This window comes from Leptidea sinapis, chromosome 26, assembly GCF_905404315.1.
Source record: "Leptidea sinapis chromosome 26, ilLepSina1.1, whole genome shotgun sequence".
In the NCBI taxonomy this organism is placed as follows: Eukaryota; Metazoa; Arthropoda; class Insecta; order Lepidoptera; family Pieridae; genus Leptidea; species Leptidea sinapis.
Window position 1 is genome coordinate 10,269,988 of NC_066290.1, and position 19,452 is coordinate 10,289,439.

Genomic DNA, 19,452 nt, shown 5'->3' on the forward strand with positions numbered 1-19,452 from the left:
CCATATTTATAGATTTCAAATAAATTAAATTGTTTAAATATCATATTTTAACGTATTCATAAGCATTTAAAAAAACTTATTGTAATTTATAAAATCATTAGAATACATAATCATAACAAATTTAGATGTAAATAAATATATTTTCTGTGGATGTTTTGACAATATTATGACTTATGAAAACTTCTATTGAAAAAATCCGTTTCCGATGTAAATAGCGGTAGATTGCAGTTGCTATGGCGGCAATTAGATATAAACAATCCCGAGATAAAAGTTTTTTCTTCTCTATTCATTATTATTAGACTATCTGTTGGATTAACCATCATGAGTTTTAATTTAGATGACCCATTAGCTGATATTTTAAGTGATGATAGTAATGATAGTTTCTTTAACGATGATAATATACTTGGGAAGAAAAAATCAAATAAGAAAAATTCAACAGCAGATAAAAAGAAAAAACTTTTTAATTTAAATGACCCGGAAACGGTAAAAAAAGAAGAGAAATTGGATGTTGTAAGTAAAGTTAAGGAGGAGGACATAATTAAACCGTCGTCTAAAACAAACACCTCTAAGGTTGCTGTGTCACCTATCTTAAAGCACTCTTTTTCGAAAGAATCCGTTAAAATTCAGGGTCTTGATTCGAAAAGCAACATTGATACCTTCGACTCTATTACAAAATCACCCCTGAAAGCGAAAAGTGCTAAAAGCATAGAGAAATTGGATATTCTAGATGAATTACTAGAGGAGAAGAAAACATCAGGCAAGCAGTTAGAAAAAGGAAAGAGCTCACAATCATTGCTCGATGACATTTTGGGAGGAACATCAAAACAAGCGAACCAACACAGACCTACTACAACGGGTAAGAGTCAGGACCTTAGTTTTGATAAGGCTGTAGCAAAATCGGAATCAAAGCAAACGTATTCCAATACTACGACAAGGATTTTAAGCAACCCAATAGGCAAACCGGAGCAAACGACGGTAAAGAAACCTGCTGACGATTGGCTTGGTATCTTTCAAAATAATAATGATGATGTAGATGATGAAGATGATATGCCTTCCTGGTTAACTGGTGGTACGAAAAAGAAGAAAGCTGTAAAAGAAATAAAATCGAACAAAGATGAAAATAATGAAACCAAAGAAGATGTTATAGAAAAAGAAAACATAAGGACGGAAATTCCAGAAAAAGAAATTGGTAGGACCATGGAAGAATTAATGAAACCTATTTCAGTTGGTAATGTAGATATGAACAATGATGATGTAACCATGGAGGGTGCAGCTATGTGCTTACAACAGCAAGAGGCACAATTGATGGTTGCCTTGCAATTGAAGGCACAAGATGAGAAGTTGGCGGCAATGCAAAGTAAGTTTAAATTTGATGTGTTTTTTAAAGCTTTGTTTCTTCTGTTGAGGCAGACAGATAAATATAATAATAGAGACTCGAACGTCGAGCTCTCGTAAGTTGAGGCATCTGCAACTTTATGGGGGCAAACGTATATTTCATTTTGATTTGTTTAACTTAATTAACTAATAATTTATATACTAAAGGGGACAGTGAAAATTTAATTCACGTTAGCTTTTGCGCGTAGATAGTTTTTTTTACTGTCACTCGTAAATTTTTTGTGTTTTTAAGAGTTACAGTTTAGCTTAAACCCTCCTTTACCGCGTACTTTTTTTAAATAAAGTAACTTGGCCATAAAAAATTTAAATGACCCTAAGGTCTGTCAGGACATAAAGGGATAAAAATTAATAACAGATTGTATTTTAGTCCGCCAAAAGGAGAGTCAACGGGTCCAAAGAGAAGCTGTGACAGCACATCACGAGCAAGTGGACTCTATGCTCCGTCGTCAAGCGGAGCACAGACGACAGATGCAAGCCATTATTGCGACGCACCAGGACAGAATTACGCAGAGAATAAAGGCAAAAAAACATAAACACTAAATAGAAATGGAATTATATTTTTAAATCTCATTAACAGGCACATAATCTTATACAATAAAAAAAAATATATATTGAAGCAGGCGTTACTTTGCGGAAATCCATAATTATATAAATGATTTGAGATTTCTTTAGTGTTAATTCCGCCAATATTTGTCTTTAAACAATTTGACACGTGTTTCACCTCTACACGAGGCATCCTCAGGACGTGTTGTCTCGCCAAAAATTAAGTTTGAATATGCTGTTATTTGGACAGTTTTTCACTGAACACTGTCTTTGCGTGGTGTTGTATTAAAGCGCGGTCGAAACACAGCTGAACGAAAACTGGCAGACGCGTAGTCAGAGTTTTTAGCTTCTAGCGTGCGTATATAAGCACACACGCACTTACACTTTTCTTTGGAACACCTTTATTGACCTATCTTATCACTATCCTTTACAACAGCGCAACCGGATAAGCAATTTGGGAGCGATTTTGCTTACCTCTTTGCTACTCCTCGACCTATCCTATTATGTATCATGAATTTGGCTGTCATACAAAAAGAGTTATTCAAATCCGCCTGGTAGATCCAACAAACAAACCAAATTCCAGCTTCATAGCATTATTATATGTATTGAAAGAAGTATAATATAGTAGAGTTAATTGAAGATAGAAACACTAGTAAGTAATAGTATATTATCTTATGCACACATTATAATAATAATTGTTAATGTTTTGATAATTATTAATTATAAACGGTGACTGATACATATTTCTTATTTTATGATAAAAGCTAATTTTAGGCATTGCTGGATAATAATGATGCGAATGAACCCGCTGAAGAAGATATACTTAAGACGGAGGGTGGGTACGAAAGCCCATTTGCAAAGGAAAAGAAGCAATTATTGCAATTGGTGCAGTCTTTGCAAGAGAACCATGATAAGGAGATTGACCTCATGGAAACATCCTATAGGTATGATAGAAAATTAAATTGATTATACAAGTTTATACAATAATTACAATTTGTCAAATAATATTAGGCTTACATTAGATATTTTTCTTGAAGGCGTCTCAATACATAGTCCAATATCAAGCAAAGACTTACAATATATTATTATTATACTGTATAGACAAACAAAGTGTGCGAGAGAGAAGAACATCTCTACCGGAGAAACAGCAAGATAGAAAAGGAATACGAATCGCATTCGAAGCGATTTTGATTGTCAAGCAACAGAGTCCATTGGTGATTCCAATGATTCGGGTGTAATTTTTTTGAAAAATCATTCCGGTCGATTTCTGCCATATGTTCAAGAAATATTAAAAAAAGAAATATGCAGTTATTGGTTTCTTATAAATCGAGGGCATGACTCCTTTCGCGACTTTCCTCTAAGTATCGTAGTTTCCGACTTGGCCATCACCGCCCTTCCCAAAAAACCACCTGATGTTAAGTGATCACGGCCGCTCACATTCTCTTGTAACACCAGAGGAATCGCAGATAGGTAACGATATGGTATCGTTCTGCAAACACCGCACAATGAAGCTCATTGCACAGCTTGGTTTTAATTGGGAGAAAGTTCCTAAAACTGTACTGTACAGGAGCTCCAGATGGTGGTGATGATGATATAATTAGTGGCGTGTTATGTGAAGATGGAGTCAGACAGCTCTTCGGAACACTCCCCGTGATAATTCCGATGGAAAGCACACAATGAAGCGACGTCCCTACACAACGCCAAGTGATCCAGTTCACAGAGGACTCTGCCGTTGACGCATAATTTTGAAGTTGTACTACTTTTGGCGCTTTAGGGAAAAATTGTCAGAGTGAATTATTACGATGCTTGCGGCACCGACACGCAAATTTGACATTTTGACGTTTGCTGTGCCTTCCAAAATCAGTAAGTGCCCTTTTGCACTAGATCTTTCATATACACCAAAATCGAAAGTGCCATAGGGCACTCTACGCTCTGACCAAGTTCTGACCCTCATTTTGTTTATAAGATAGTTCATTTTGCATGGTCTTATAGCTTGTTTCAATAGCTTTCTTATACATTCTCTCATATCACCCTGATTATAAGCAATCTATTAATATACGTAAAATAATACGCATCGACAGGCCGCTGCGCGCGCGCCATGTTCGCGCCGAGCCTACCGCGGCGCGGGGCACTTGCCGATTACGACAGGCTAGACCCCTTATAAGCCTTTTCTCACTCACATAATTGTTTACTGAACCACACCAAAGGAGAATAATTAAATTAATTTCAATATATCTAAGTTGTAAAATAAAAAAGAATTAAAGAAAGAAAGAAAAAGGAATATATCATTAAGTGCTATTTAAATAAACGTTATTTAACTAAATTATGCGGTATAATAATATTTTAATTCTTTTTCTAACGTAAAATAGCACGAGAAATATTTTTTTAAGGATTTTTGTTTTGCTACGCCAATGGAGTACCTATATCTTGCGTAACTATTAGTTGCGTAACTTAGTGTACTTAGGTACACACACTTTTTTTGCTGGGTCTGTTATTGGATTAGACAGGTGAACAAAACAATAATAAGTTATTATGATGGTTTCGTTAACCTAGGTCCTAGGTAGACCCCAAATAAAGAGCGGACACTTTCAGATACCACATTATAAGTAGAGATCTTATTTATATAAACACACTGGAGCCAGTAGCGACAATATAGTTTCATCATTATCTGACCAATTAGAATTCAGTAAGTACGGTCTCACCTCAGTTGGTTGAATGAATTGTTTGTATTGCGAATATAATATAGCTATTTGGAATCTACTGAGTTATAAAGTCGATGGAATTTGCTTTGCGCACAAAATCGCAACAATTGGTTCGTGGTGTGCAAGACCCAGAGCACAATATAAGAAGAACAGAAGCGTAATTCAGCGATGTCCTTGAAATTTATACCTACGTCTGGGTGTGAGTGCTAGGGTTGGTACATACAAATATATTAACGACGCGGACTGCGCGGCGCAGCTAATTAAACTAGGACAGCGACCAATCTCGGCGGCGTACGGCGTGGCACTCGATAGTATTGTCTTTCCAAGATTGCTTAGCGGCCTTGTAAATCATGTGTATGTGTGCGTGCGTCGATTTGGAATCTCTAGTATAAAGTTAAAGTACTGTTCTATTACTGTATTGTGTCCAGTGGCCTCAACGTCTCCCGTCATTGATATATTTTACAAATGCTTATTAAATGTCAACGCTCAAGTAATGCGAATCAGCATTAATTATTAAAATGTTGGTAACATTTGAGTATATTTTTGGATATGGTTAATAATATTTTTTTCCATGATTATTCATTCCTTAAATATTTCAGACGACAACTAGAAATAATCGAAATATCATACAACCAATCAGAGGCAAGACTGAAAGAGGATAGCGAGAAAGCTGCGAAATACTACGCGGAGAAGATTGGCTGGTTGGAGGAGCATCATCAGTTGTACAAGAGAATGGCTGAAGAGAATTTGAACTCTCTATCAGAGAGGCATAAGAGCGAAAATGATATGTTACGGAGTCAACACCTGGACAATATTAGAATACTGCAAGAACATCACGGTGCTCTCGTGGAGAATATTAAGTATGTACATAATAACGGATTTAATTTAGAAATAGACAATTGACTTACCATGTTTTTTTTTGGTATGAAAATACAGGATGAGACGAGCAGAACGTTCACTTGATGGTAATTGATATACCCTGCCCATTACAATGCAGTGCCGCTCAGGATTTTTCAAAAGTCCAAAAATTCTGGGCGCTACAATTGCGCTCGTCACCTTGAGACATGAGATGTTTAGTCTCATTTGCCCAGTAATTTCACTAGCTACGGCGCCCTTCAGACCAAAACACAATGTTTACACATTACTGCATCACGGCAGAAATAGGCGCCGTTGTGGTACCCATAATCTAGTCGGCATCCTGTGCAAAGGAACCTCCCACTGGTGAATACCGCTATAATATACTTGCATGCTTTACCATGTATTGGGGTTAAAAGAATTATCATGCATTTCGAAGAAGTATTTAGAGTTAATTTTTTTTAGATAATAATTTGTAGTTTTTTCGCTGAATCCTGTCGGAGTCATGACGGGATCGACAACCTCATTTGTTCGCCCGAGTTTTACAAAGGCCAATGTTTAATATTCCTTTCTGTTCCTTGCGAGTTTTGCATTTTTTTTTAATTTCATTTTCCCATCCTATATAATATATTGTCTGCCTTCCTCGCTTTAATTTATTTATAATGTATGTATGCTCTTATATCCAGTATTGTCTTCTATCGCGTATTTGTCGATAGTAATCTGTTTTTTTTTTTAAATTTGAAAATCTATTTGGCCAGTGGTTAGTGACCATGATTCTTAAAAGTTCCCTTCATTGATTCCTGAGTGATAATAATTGAAGTATGTAATTAATTGTTCTTTTCAAGAAATGCAGTGAAGCAAGAGCAAGTCCTGTTAAAAGATTCAGCGGGGTTCTCGAATGATCTTCAACAAATGATACTTGATGTCAAGGAGAACAATTCAAAATGTGAACAACTGTGTACAAAAGTCGATATGCTAAGGGAACAGTCGCACCGAGATGTGGAGCGACAGTTGGAGACAAGGGAGAAACAGATTAATGGTAAACTTTATATTTTGTTTCTGTTGCAATGTGAAGAATCGTTGACTTTCACATGTTTCACTTCACGCCTTATGAGGTCAGCAATAAGAGAGAGAGGCAGAGAGAGAGAGAGAACCAGAGAGAAAGAGAACCAGTGAGAGAGAGAGAGAGAGAGTAAATATTATGTGCCACGTTGATCACATATGGTGGCAGGTTGCCGGTGTTGTAAATGCTCTTACAGGCCGTACCTTAATCTTATTTGATTGTTTCGTATTTTTATTCGTGTATTAATTCTAGAGAAGGAATACATTGGATGAGGGCAGCGCGGCACCGTTCGTCGTGGAAATCTTTGGGGGAGGATTTGTCAGCAGTGGACGTCTTCCGACTGATAATGATGGTGATGATGATTAATTCTAGATAATAGTGGTATATTATAAAGCATGTAGGAAAAACATCAGATGTTTGTTATATGTTTCTTCGAATTCAAATATTTCAAACTTCTAAATAGAATATTGGTTTATTGTGCCTCAGACCTAAGAACGGACGCAAGAAACTCAGGCTTCTTTTATATATAAAATTAAAAATTACTTAGAAGCCGACAATATTTTTGAAAAAAAAAATTATGGCTTTGCAAGAGCGAATGAGCTTCAGTGGTCACTTACAGCTACAGGTACCCGCGGCCGCAAGCTTATTAAAACATATTATGACGATAACATTAACTATGCTTTATAAATTAATAATATAAACATTATGAATTTATATTGTGTATATAAGGTGTTCATGAGTTTCCAGATATGATTGAGCAGTTGAAAAAGGACAGAGATGACTTTGAAAAGGATAAGTCGGACAGCAAGGAAACTGTGAAAATACTCGAAAATAGACTTCGACAAATGACAACGGTTTGTTATCTGTATTCATTTCACCATTTCGTAAAAATAACGACGAGATGGTCTCTTGGCGTAAGCGTAATCTAACTCTTGTCTTCCGTAAGTCTAGTTCAGAAAGACCCCAAGGTGATGCGGATGCAACGTCTTCCCATTATGTTTTTGGCCAACCCTGTCAGTGTCTAGTCCCGTTGCATCATCATAAAAATTTCCGTATAAGAGACATCCTCCTCCTCCTCCTCACGTCGTCCTCATTGCTGAGGGTTGTGATTTCTCTGAGGATTCAAATTTTTGACAATAGTTCGCTATCTGTGTCTGTCTTTGGCTACGTGCAGTGCGTCATGTAGTCCGGTATCCAGAGATGTGCGGTTTTGTTCAGACCATCTTATAGGGCTGCGACCTTCCCAATAACCATCAGAATTCGAGGTTGTGGCCATCTTTTCTGGCGATATGTCCAAAGAACTTTAAGATTCTACGGAGGCAGATGGATGATGGTCTGGTTTTTACACCTAGAGTGTGATGGATGGATTGGTTGGTGGGGAGTGCTGTTCAAGGGATTTGAAGCATCTTTCTCCAGCACCACATCTTAAAGGCATCAATCCGACCAATAAGAGATATATATACCAATAAATGTTAGCTGGTTATTCGGATTTAGTAAAACATCGTATTTACCCAGATTGGTACCATATCGTTACAATACTGATCTTTATATACCTAACCAATATATCACACATTTATCTAGTTTAGATTGTAAATATTTAATACATACTTTCTACATCCATTTTGCCACAGCCAATTACCCTACCATCAGAACAATTCTTATCAACTCACAGTTCTTCATAATTATTATGCAACTGTCAGTTAGTAATAACAAACTGCAGGACGGTTATCTTTTGTCTCTATTCGCGTTGAGTCATTAATTATAATTACTTATTGAAAGTCAAAAACTTCCACATCTTCGAAAAAGTATGCCTCAGACCTGAACAGGCACAACAAACTCATCGGGCTTCTTTTTATTGATATAAATGTGGTTACACTGTAATATCGTACAATACAAAATATTATTTAATAGCCTGAGGGCGGTCGCTTCATTCCTGATCTGTGTTATCATTAAGAAAGTTATTTATGTGTAATCCACTTTTGGCCATATTATTCATTATGTTTCTATATTTAATTCAACTGTATCGCTGTAGCATTGCCAAATGAATAAATGTTATATTAATCTTTACCACACAATGATTTTTAAACAATTCTTTTGAATTTCGTAATACCATTGTTTTGAACATTTTTTGGGATCTTGTTGTACAAGCATATACATCGCCCCACAAAAGACTTACTAACTCGACTTAGCCGAGTAGTAGGCATTATAAGTTTATGTTTTTTCCTGATGTTAACATTATGGTAATTATCGGTAATAATAATAATAATGATTAGCGTACCTCAATATGCAAGATGCTTGATTATTTATATGAAGTGTTTAGTTTGGATATTTATTCTCCTTTTAAAATAATTTTTTAGCCTTTAAGCCTGACAGTATTTTCTAGAGATCTGTAAAATGTGGACAATTTGGTATGTTTTTAAATTACCCTCAGTTCTGGGATTAAATGAATTAAGTATACAAACAAATTTGAAAAGCCACAACCTGCGAGCATACAAAATTTATCCACGATACGTCACTCGAACGGTTGGCTCAGTTGGCAGAGCACTCGCACGGAACGCGAGAGTTTGCGAGTTCGAGTCTCACATCGTTCATAAATTTTGTTTTCAATTTTATGTGTGTAAAATGTGGAACATAATACCAAGCAACGGTAGAAAGACTTGCACGATTGTGGTATCAATGTTACCAGTTGCAGTCAAATTGATTAGTAGGTGAAATGGATTACCAACTATCGAACCCTATTTTCCGTGGATTACCTACTCACACGAACTAGGTAATTTATAATTTCTATTCGTTTTCTATTGGTTTATTTTAGATGATAGAAGAAGAGACGGCATCGCTCAAACAGAAGAAAATGGAGTTTGAGTTCGAGAAGGCCACATTTAGTAAGCAGACGGAATTTGCGAAGACAGTCCTGAAAAAACAAGACGAAGAGCTGAAGGTGATTTAAATAAAAATTCAGAGTATTTCGATGAGGTTCATAAGGGAGGCGAACTATGTGAGGCCATTACTCCCTTGTTCTTCTCAACGCTTAAGAGCGTTGTGACTTACTGCCGTTCGCCATATTCAGTCAATCTCCGGTTGTGGCCTACTTGAGATAAAAATCGTAACTACCGTTGACTTTTCTGACCCCATAAACTTATCGACGGTAACTCATCTTATCCGTACACGCAGTCTGTCAATGACACGACGTATAGCGATAGATGTTTGTATGGAAATTGCAATTCACGCGTCCCAATATAAGGCGATAAGAATGACTTGTCGGGTATATTGGGACAGCTTAAGATTATTGATAGCTAATTACTGACAGTAGAAGGCAGTAATTAATCTCTATCTGTAGATAGAATATTGGAAACGGCCGTTAATTTTCAAACACTGAAAGAAGGGGACGTATCCCACTAGAAGCCCGTGAAAACGTCCAAAACTCCAAAGGATTGGAAATAAAAGAGAGTTTGGGCATAATAATAAAGCCATTTCCGAATGTGCTTCCCAAGGAAGTCCCAGGCGTAAGGGTGTTGTAAGAATCGACTAAGGGCATTTACCAGGGGGCATGTACGTTCTTATGCACAAGATACCGGCTAGATTATTGTGTTTCGGTCTGAAGGGCGCCGTAGCTAGTGAAATTACTGGGCAAATGAGACTTAACATCTTATGTCTCAAGGTGACGAGCGCAATTGGAGTGCCGCTAAATGGCTTACTCATAAATTTTCCACCTAGCTACTGTTTAGGTACAGTTAACGAATTAAATGTATTTTATTCATTGACGTACTATAAGCTACTAGACACACAATCGCATAATAAAAGGTCGTCAACAATGTCGGGACTGACGGACGGTAATATATATGTATACATTTTATTTTCTAAGTCAAATAAACTTTATTCAAATAGGCTTAAACTAAGCGCTTTTGAATCGTCACTACAGATATTTCTTATAAATTACTAAATTTACCATATTATGTTCGTAAAATTGGAGCTCATGAGAAGAACATACAAGAAACTTAACTGCCACTCTTTTCAATCAAATAGAGTATTTTACAATGGCTGTAATATACATAACAAAGTAGTTTGTAAGGTGCATCCAATATATGAATCGTGTTTAAATAATATAAATTATTTCATGAAAAGTAATAAATAATTAAATGTATATAATATTTGAGCACAAATACAGTTTATTAATAACTAAGACAGATATCTTTATAGGTGACACCCTAGATATAGGTAAAAAACGGAGTTAAACAGCATTACATACGCAAATTAATAATAATATTAACTTATCTGAAATACGAAACTCCATCCTTTTTATGTTTGGATATATATGCTGTTATATGGACAGTTTTTCACTGAACACTACATCATTGCGTGGAATTGTATTCAAAGCGCGGTCGAAATACAACTGAATGGAAACTCGGCCTAATAGACGCGTAGGCAGATTTTTGCGTCAGAAAATTTTGTGCGTGATTGTGAGTCTTGTTGTCTATTGTACGTCATTGTTCTTATATTTATATTTATTAAATGTCCACGTGGATGTTTTTAGATGTTAAAAGATGATATAGAAAAAGAACATAAAATTAAAATGGATAAGTTAGAAGAGGAACGCTCGAAGTTATTGAAGGATAGTGCGCTGGTTGCAAAGGAGAAGGCTTCAGCGCATAGCTTGAAGATGGAACTTGAGGTAACGTTATTGAATTATAAACTTAGTTTACCGTGTTTGTTGTACTTTTTACTAGTGGGACGCTCCTCTACCCAGGATGCCGGCTATATTATGGGTATCACAACGGCGCCTACTTCTACCGTGAAGCATTAATATGTAAGCATAACTGTGTTTCGGTCTGAAGGGCGTCGTAGCTAGTGAAATTACTCGGCAAACGAGACTTAACATCTTATGTCTCAAGGTGACGAGCGCAATTGTTGTGCCGCTCAGATTTTTTGGGTTTTTTCAAAGAATCCTGAGCGGCACTGCATCAGCTGTACGTCCAGCTCGTCTTGTCCCTTATTTTCATTAAAAAAATCATAAAAATTCTCTTAAATAATTTACGTTTTTTTGTTATATTAATTTAAGTACTTAAATGAAAATATAATTCAATGAAAAACTTAACACCAACAAATAGTAAACAAGAAAATTAACAATTAGGACGGCACAAAGTAATAAGTGTACCTATTCAAATTTTGTGGATCAGTTTTGCAGCCATTCTGATTTTTTGGTGCTGAATGGATCACTTATAGAACGACAAAAACTGCCACCCATTCAAAATTGACTGCCTCAGACCTGAGAAGAACGGGCGAAGGAAACTCAGCAGCCTTTTTTTCTGATATTGTTTTTTTTAGTCCGACTCGCACTTGGCTGGTTTTTAACTCAATCAACTTTTTCTCTGATGGTACCTTGATTTTTGTTTTACTTGCTTAATAGAAATTAATGTTAGTACTGTTTAAAATAAAGAAAACAAAGGCGGAGTTAGATGCTCAGTTAGAAGAAGCCGCTGAGGCTAGATCCAGACTGAACGCGGAAAGACAGGAGCTGCACATTGAGGAGCAGAGGATTGTGGCCAAGTAGGACATTTGATTGGATAATAACTAGCTGTATTGCATGATAATTTATATGTATAAGTAAGTGATGGGTCATTTTTAGGATTCCGTAAGTCAAAAGGAAAAAAGGGAACCCTTATAGGATCACTTTGTAGTCCGTCCGCCTGTCTGTGTGTCAAGACCCTTTATCTCGGGAACGCGTGGAGCTATCAAGTTTAAATTGAAACGATATACTCAAGTCCAAACTTTCTTGAAGCTGTGAAAAAATCAAACTTCTATGTTAGTGGAAAAACAAGAAACGGCCATTTCTGCCGCTCAGAATATTCGCTTGTGTGCATACATACATAAATAATTATCAAAAATATATTGAGTTAAAACAGTTTAAATGTTTATTTGTTTAAAATTTTCCTCGTAATGCCTCAGGACCTTGGTTATAAATAGCTGTTTTCTGACGGTACCTACTCATCTCAGGGTTATGGATAGATGTTCCAGATTTAGAAATGCGTTGCCTGCCCTTTTTAAGACGACAATATGCTCTAAGTTTGAGGGTGGGCTAGTCCTATCGTACCAGTTCAGTAACACTGCAACTGATTGATAATTTCACAAAGTGTTAGAGAGACAAAATAATTTTGCACATCGCGCGGTTGTAGAATGCAAGATATATATGTGGTATTTTGCTTGTGGTCTCTCGAATCCACTCGTATATCAACCAATTCGAAACACGAGTAAAATTAGTTGGTGCAGAGTCGATTAACTCAGACGATCGGCCGAGGGTTCAGCGTGGACCGATTTTTCGGTGCAGAACGCGTATAACCTCCAACTCTAAACCATGCGCTTGAATTTTAGGTGCACTCTGCATGTAGACTAACAAATCTAAGCGATTAAATTCTCTAAGATCTCTTAAGACTCTAAATTTTAACCAAAAATATAATATTTGCTTTTTTAAGGGGACGAGATTTAGACATGCTCGCAAAAACGTCTATAGAAAGACAAGCTCAGGCTGAAAAGAAATTGTCGGAGGCGGAGTTTATTCAGCACAAATATGAAGACAGAATACGAAGAATCCAAGAGCATGTAGTCTCCTTAAATAATAGAGAGAAACAGATAGCCAAAGAGAAGGTAGCCCTGTCGAGAGAGAGACTGAGTCTGCACAACGAAAAGAAGGAAATGGAAAATAGACAGTGTTCTCTGTGTCGGTCGGCTTATTATCCAGTGCAGCCTTATCCGGAAAATGTCGGTGTGCAAAGAGATTACGACAATTTGAATTGTAACGTGAACAATTTAGACATGGAAATGTCGATGATGCGACCGTTTGCGAGTAGCTTTGTTGGTAGAGATACTCAGGGCGGTGGGGGGAGTAATGCTATGGTTAGTGAGCCGGGCTCGTTCAAGGTGAGTGGACTTGTGAGTTAACTTTAATATGGGCTGAGGTACACAGTAACAAGTACTGAAGTAGTAATCTAAACAGTAGAGTCACACGTGTCTGTATGTTGGATATTTTTTTTCTAAAAACCGATTGTGATAAAGCTGCCCACAAAAATACAAATTAAAACAAAACCCGTCTGTCTATGTGCTTTTTTGTACATGCTTATCTCTGGAATTACTGGAACCATACCTTCAGAGTAGCTTGGAGAAACATTTAGATTGTATGTGGTCAAAATCCGTGCAGGGAGAAAAAAAGTTAGTTTTGTTTCCGTGGTTTACATTACAAATAAGCATCCATACAAGTGAATCACTTCTTTACGTGAACAAAGTCGCGGGAAAAAGCGACAATAATAATGGACTCTGTTACCATATAGTTAATTTTAATTTAATTGTTGTGTTCACGCACTTAGCTTCTTTACTGGGCCATTGTGCTTGTCTGTTGGTTTTCTTACTCCAACCATATTGCCTGTAGCATCAGGAAGCGATGCTGGAGATTGGAGGATTTGTGCCCGTAGTCGGCCACACTTCTGCATTCTATAAGCACGTGTTCTGGCGTCTCTTCTGCCTGGTACATTTAGATACTTGTTTAAGGAACATGGGCCGGTGATAATACCTACAATTTTACACATTCTATCCCTGTGTAGTCTGATTAGGTTGCAGGCAAAGCTATTCGATGCAACGTTGAATCCGCGACCTTAATTTAAACTGACAAACTGTTTAACTTCCTGTCTGCTCACGTTGCCATATGGCAATAGCACGAGACCACCGTGTAGTACGATTTTATGAAGTAAGCACACAAGACAAGCAATAGCAATACTTGAAGTTAGTTTTTTGGATTTTTATTATATGATACAAATCTTTACAAAATTAGTTTTCGCTTAATAAATTATAAGATAGATTGAAAAATGGTATCTATAAATCGCTTACGAAGTTTGCCACGCCTTTTTTTTCGTTTCAATCAAAGATAATTATTCTCCTATTTCATATATACCGATATAGCCAAATGGTAAGTGACCCTGACTAATAAGTTTAGAGGTCCCGGGTTCAATTCCCGATAGGTGCAATCATTTATATGATGTTTTTTTCTGAGTCATGGATGTTTATTTGTATTTATGTATGTTTAAGTAAGTATATTGTATTAAATATATCGTTGTCTTGTACCCATAGTACAGGCTATGCCTAGTTTGGGGCAAGATAATTTGTGTAAAAGTGTGTCAATATTATTATTATATTAAGGATACAAGATAGTAACGCTTTAATTCAATATAAAAAATTAAAAAACTTAAAAATATCTATTTAAAAAAAGGCTCTGTCTTTACAGGACTACACGGACCCCAAATTTACAATGCTACGTCTTGATGTACAGAAGGTGATCAGTAATATGGAGCACACAAGGAGAGATGATGATGAACAATAATTGCTCGTCTGTATTTAAGACACACATTGACCTCTGTTCGTCTGAGTATTTAAGAGATAATGACCACTTAGTCTATGCTCTATGCATTGGAGATAGTGACCACTAGACATCGTAGAGACGAGAAGAGTATACTCTTTATAAAGGACACAATGTTAATTTATATTAAGGTGATAATAATTATACTATATTTCATCTTTTTCTTGCACTCACTGCAAGTAACTTTATTTACTAAATATACAATATTCATTGTATAATACTAATTATTAACATCTTTTACTCGTTAATTGTAATAATAATAACACTGGAAAACTGATTTGCAGTGATATTAAAAGGGGTGGACCTCTGACCCCGAAACTAGTTAAAACTGTATCTTCGGGGTCAGTGATACCTCGACAAATGAAAATGACCAATGAAATAATTAATAATAAATAGAAATTAAATGTGTGTGTGTGTGTTTCATACTTAGTGAGAAGGTTACAGGAGACTTTCCGTTTCTGAATATGATCATTGTATAAGATAAGTGGTGTTCATTCTTACCTCAATATTGGTTAGTGTGTAGATAAAAGTCTTCTCATGAATCTTATTGTAAAGCTTAGAGGAGAGAGCATCATATTGACGTTTTGCGAAGGCCGTTTTACATTTCATTATGGGACTTATTTGGGTGCGGCGTCGTCCAAGAACAGTCACGTTGAGGGTAGATAATGACCACTAGTTGTCTGTGGTTTGTATTTGAGTCCATACCATTTATTGCCATCAAGAACTTTGTAAAGCATATTATGTAATTGAAAACTCAATTAACTTACCTAGAATTAAATAAAAGACTGAAATTGATATTAGAATTTATTATTTTATATAATATTTAATTTTATTATTCTCACATATTATGTTATCAAAATGTACACAAATAATTAATATCTGATATCTCCTTAATTTAATATAAAAATACAAGTAACATACAATTTTCCATTTACTGCTCTACGCTATAAAAATTTTAAGAATACATTTAATAATGGCTTTGTAATAATTTAATTCAAATTTATAAACTCTCATTAACAGAGCACAATATGCACCGATATAATTAATTATCAGCTACCAATAAAATGGTAGGAATTTGTTGACAGTTTAAAAACCAAGATATTTTGGGAATAGAAAATATTATATTACGCACCTAGGGAGAAAAGTAGGTCATTATCACCCGCGGAATATTGACAATCGCGGGTGGCATTGTCCTACTTATCTCACGTGGTACGCGTATACGATTTTTTCCCACTGGATGAAGGGTCGCTTTTAGTCTTTTAGTCCCTGGTACGAGGGACAAAAGATTCTCTCTCGGCAAGACGACTTTTGTCCCTCGTACCAGGGACTAAAAGAAAGCTTCTCATCGAGGTGGGAAAAAAATATTGTTTAGACTCTAAGTATTGTGTCTTAAAATTGATAGACTGGCTGTTACGAAACATTTTGAATTCGGAACGCTTTCGTGATGACAGAAAATTTGGAGAATAGATTATTGTAGCACGATTGCTTTGGGTTTTAATGCCAACATTTTAGTGCCAATATAATCTTAATTTCTTCAAGAATACATTCAAATTATCTTGGATTTTAAACAGCTAACGTAATAGAAAATCTATGGACGGCCTGGCCTTATTATTAATACTCCCAGATCTAAGTAATACAGAATAATCCTTCATCCTACAACATTATAATAAGCTTGTCTATGAGATAACGCAAGGAACGTATCTATATAATATTCTATTCTCTATGTATTTACAAGTAATTAAGTAGCTTTATATACTCTGGATAGTCTGTGGCACGGTTCATAAGACGCCATCTTGTAAAATAATAAAACATCAAATTGCACTAATTAACTATTGCTACGAAATCAATAATCTTATATTTAAAGTAATAATTACTATAATAATAACAAACATAAATGTAATATGATAGGAGTGTTTTGTTTTATGTCATTTAAATATCATTATTAAGAATTATTACTTAGATAATCCATACATCTAGATAGAGCCTCTTGGTAAGGCAACGCATTACAACAGGGCAAGTTTATTACTTTAGTGTGCGTGACAGCTACGTCTTACGCGATATTTCAGTTACTTTGTTTTCGTTTGATGAAAATAGAGGCTTACAGTTCGCCGCAATTTTTTTGACGTGTTCACCGCTGTCACAGTCTATCTACACGTATTTGTTATCTAAGTATTAATAATTGGAACAGCAATTTAGGTCTAAAATTTCACGGATGAAAAATTGTTGTGTTTAAATACATAATTATATTTATATCACAGCGTTGAATTATTAAATTAACATTATATTAAAAACATTGAACGAATGGCGGACGTGTTTGAAATTGAACTACACTTTCAATATAGCAGCAAAGTAATGCATTGTTGAATGCTTAGATAATTTATACGTCTAGATAGTCTCTTACTGTTTGACAACCGACAAAACAGGCCAGAAATATTAGTTTAGTGTTCCTGACAAGCAATGTCTTACACTAGCGATATGTATGACACTTTGTATTAGTGTGCGTGAATTGCTCAAAATAGAGGTTAGTTCTAAAGTCTATTTTTTTCGACGTTTTCAAAGCTGTCAGTCTATCTAGACGTATATATGATGTAAGGTTGAATGATACATTGTTATGATTTTATATCGGGCTTTTGATATTTCACCTCGAGAAGTTGGGGATAGTTTTCGACGATAGCGAGGAGAATGCCGTCGATGTAGTCCCTGAGCTGAACGTTGACATCCTGCTGTTCTTTTAACGCCTTTTGTAACTGAAAATAAATACACAATTATTGTTTTATTTGATTTATATAAATAAATCGATCCCACACCAGTACTGTCACCGCCCAGTAATAACAACAATCATAAGTGTGGATTTATGAGACCACGATGGAAGTGAAACTTTGTTTCACATAACAACATACTAATATCAGCATAATAACGGAACGAAAGAGAAGGTAATGCTTGACTTCTCTATGTTTTAAATATAATGTGGTAAAAAAACCTTGGCCAGGGGTGTGGGGTTCGTACCTACTCTCTCTCTCTCGGGAACCAGAGATTAAATCTGACGCCTTAGACCGCGCGGTCAAACTGACTTAAAAGCAGTAGTTGAAATTAATGATACAACTTCACCCAACTATTCCATCGGCCGCGGTTGTAAATTGTAATGCAACATGCGATAGATAGGCGAAAAAATTTGTGGCGATGTAATAAAAGTTTCACTTTAATAATAAATAAAATTGGTAATAGCTCCTTTATACTAGATTTGCACCGTTTCCTAACCTTAAGCAGTAGTGTGAAATCTCTTTCGATTTGCAGGAAGCCGTAGCCCATCAAAAAAAAATTTACAGCTGTCAGTTGAACTTATCCATGAAGGTTTTACGAGATTCAATTTTAGATATAAAGAGATGATGATAAGACGTTATGATAATAATGAAGATAGCTTCAAGATTCATTAAAATTTGAGAATTTGCAGCTCTACTTGTTTCATAACATGTAGCGTAGTAATTTGATGGAGTACTGGGCCACTGATGTGTTGCTCCGCTTTTTGGGTATCAGGTTACCCACTGTCAGGGCAGGGACGAGTAAAAAAAGAAGGACTCCGCGCCGTGATATTAGCAAGTGAAGCACCGTTATGTTAGTGTGTGTGCGGTTACGGGGGATACTACTTACAAAATTTTTTCTCCCTTAAATAATCACATATGGCTACAAATACTTATAAAGTATCGTTTTTACACTTTTACACAACGCACAACGGCATTTTTAAAATATTTTATTGAGACGAAAACTGATCTGTCACAGACGATGACAATTCTCATAATGGCCGACTATCGGCCTGTAGTAGTGTAAGTGTGTGCGTGGGGCTATGTATTTAGACGTTAATCGGCTTGTTTTGGTCCTACACTGTTATGTATGGTGACACGGAGTCCTTATTTTTTTTACTAATCCATGTGTCCGGGCGACTTTCTCGCTAGTTAAGTCATATCCTATCGTAAAAACAAATTACGTGGTAATAATAGTAAAAACTGTTCAGAACAGACGTATTCTTTTAAATATTTTCATGGCCACCACACATTATATATAACTTAGCAGCGAATATTTGACATTACAAGGGTTCTGTACATGAGTGTGCACATTGATAATCGTAAATAAAAATAACGAAAAAGAATAAACAAATGCTCAGCGAAATTGAAGTATTGTTTTTTTAATTAAATTAGTCTTAGATAATTAATATGTCTAGATAGACTGTGGCAGCTGTGAAAACGTGGAAACAATTTGACGGCGAATAGTAAGCCTCTATTTTCAACAACGCACGCACACTTAAACAAGTTGACATACGTATCGCGAATTATGTAGATGTCACGCACACTAAAGTAATAAACCTGGCCTGTTGTCATGCGCTGCCTAACGGCAAGAAGCTTTATCTAGACGTTTAATTTGTCTTAGTATTGAAATATACTTGCAAACCCAGCCACACCAATGTTAGCCATGCAGTCTTACTCAAATCATTGTGCAGTGTG

The 19,452-nt window shown here is 35.9% G+C and overlaps 2 protein-coding genes across 5 annotated transcripts in view; one reads left to right on the forward strand and one right to left on the reverse strand.

The window, feature by feature from the left end:
* The first annotated feature begins 308 nt into the window (after positions 1–308).
* LOC126972431 (interaptin) lies at positions 309–15,440 on the forward strand. The gene is made up of 11 exons (XM_050819166.1): positions 309–1,357; positions 1,763–1,914; positions 2,713–2,882; positions 5,240–5,500; positions 6,341–6,534; positions 7,306–7,412; positions 9,371–9,496; positions 11,090–11,227; positions 11,993–12,102; positions 13,026–13,470; positions 14,825–15,440. Exons 1-11 carry the CDS (start codon positions 322–324, stop codon positions 14,918–14,920), a joined length of 2,835 nt encoding a protein of 944 aa, XP_050675123.1. The 5' UTR covers positions 309–321; the 3' UTR covers positions 14,921–15,440.
* Positions 15,441–15,747: 307 nt separating this feature from the next.
* Positions 15,748–19,452, reverse strand: part of LOC126972461 (rab11 family-interacting protein 4A) — a 131,064-nt gene continuing 127,359 nt past the window's right edge. For all 4 annotated transcript variants that reach the window (XM_050819248.1, XM_050819246.1, XM_050819250.1 and 1 more), the window contains one exon: positions 15,748–17,703. In XM_050819248.1, coding sequence (XP_050675205.1) covers positions 17,566–17,703 — 138 coding nt within the window. In that variant the 3' untranslated portion in view covers positions 15,748–17,565. The remainder of the gene's footprint in view (positions 17,704–19,452) is intronic.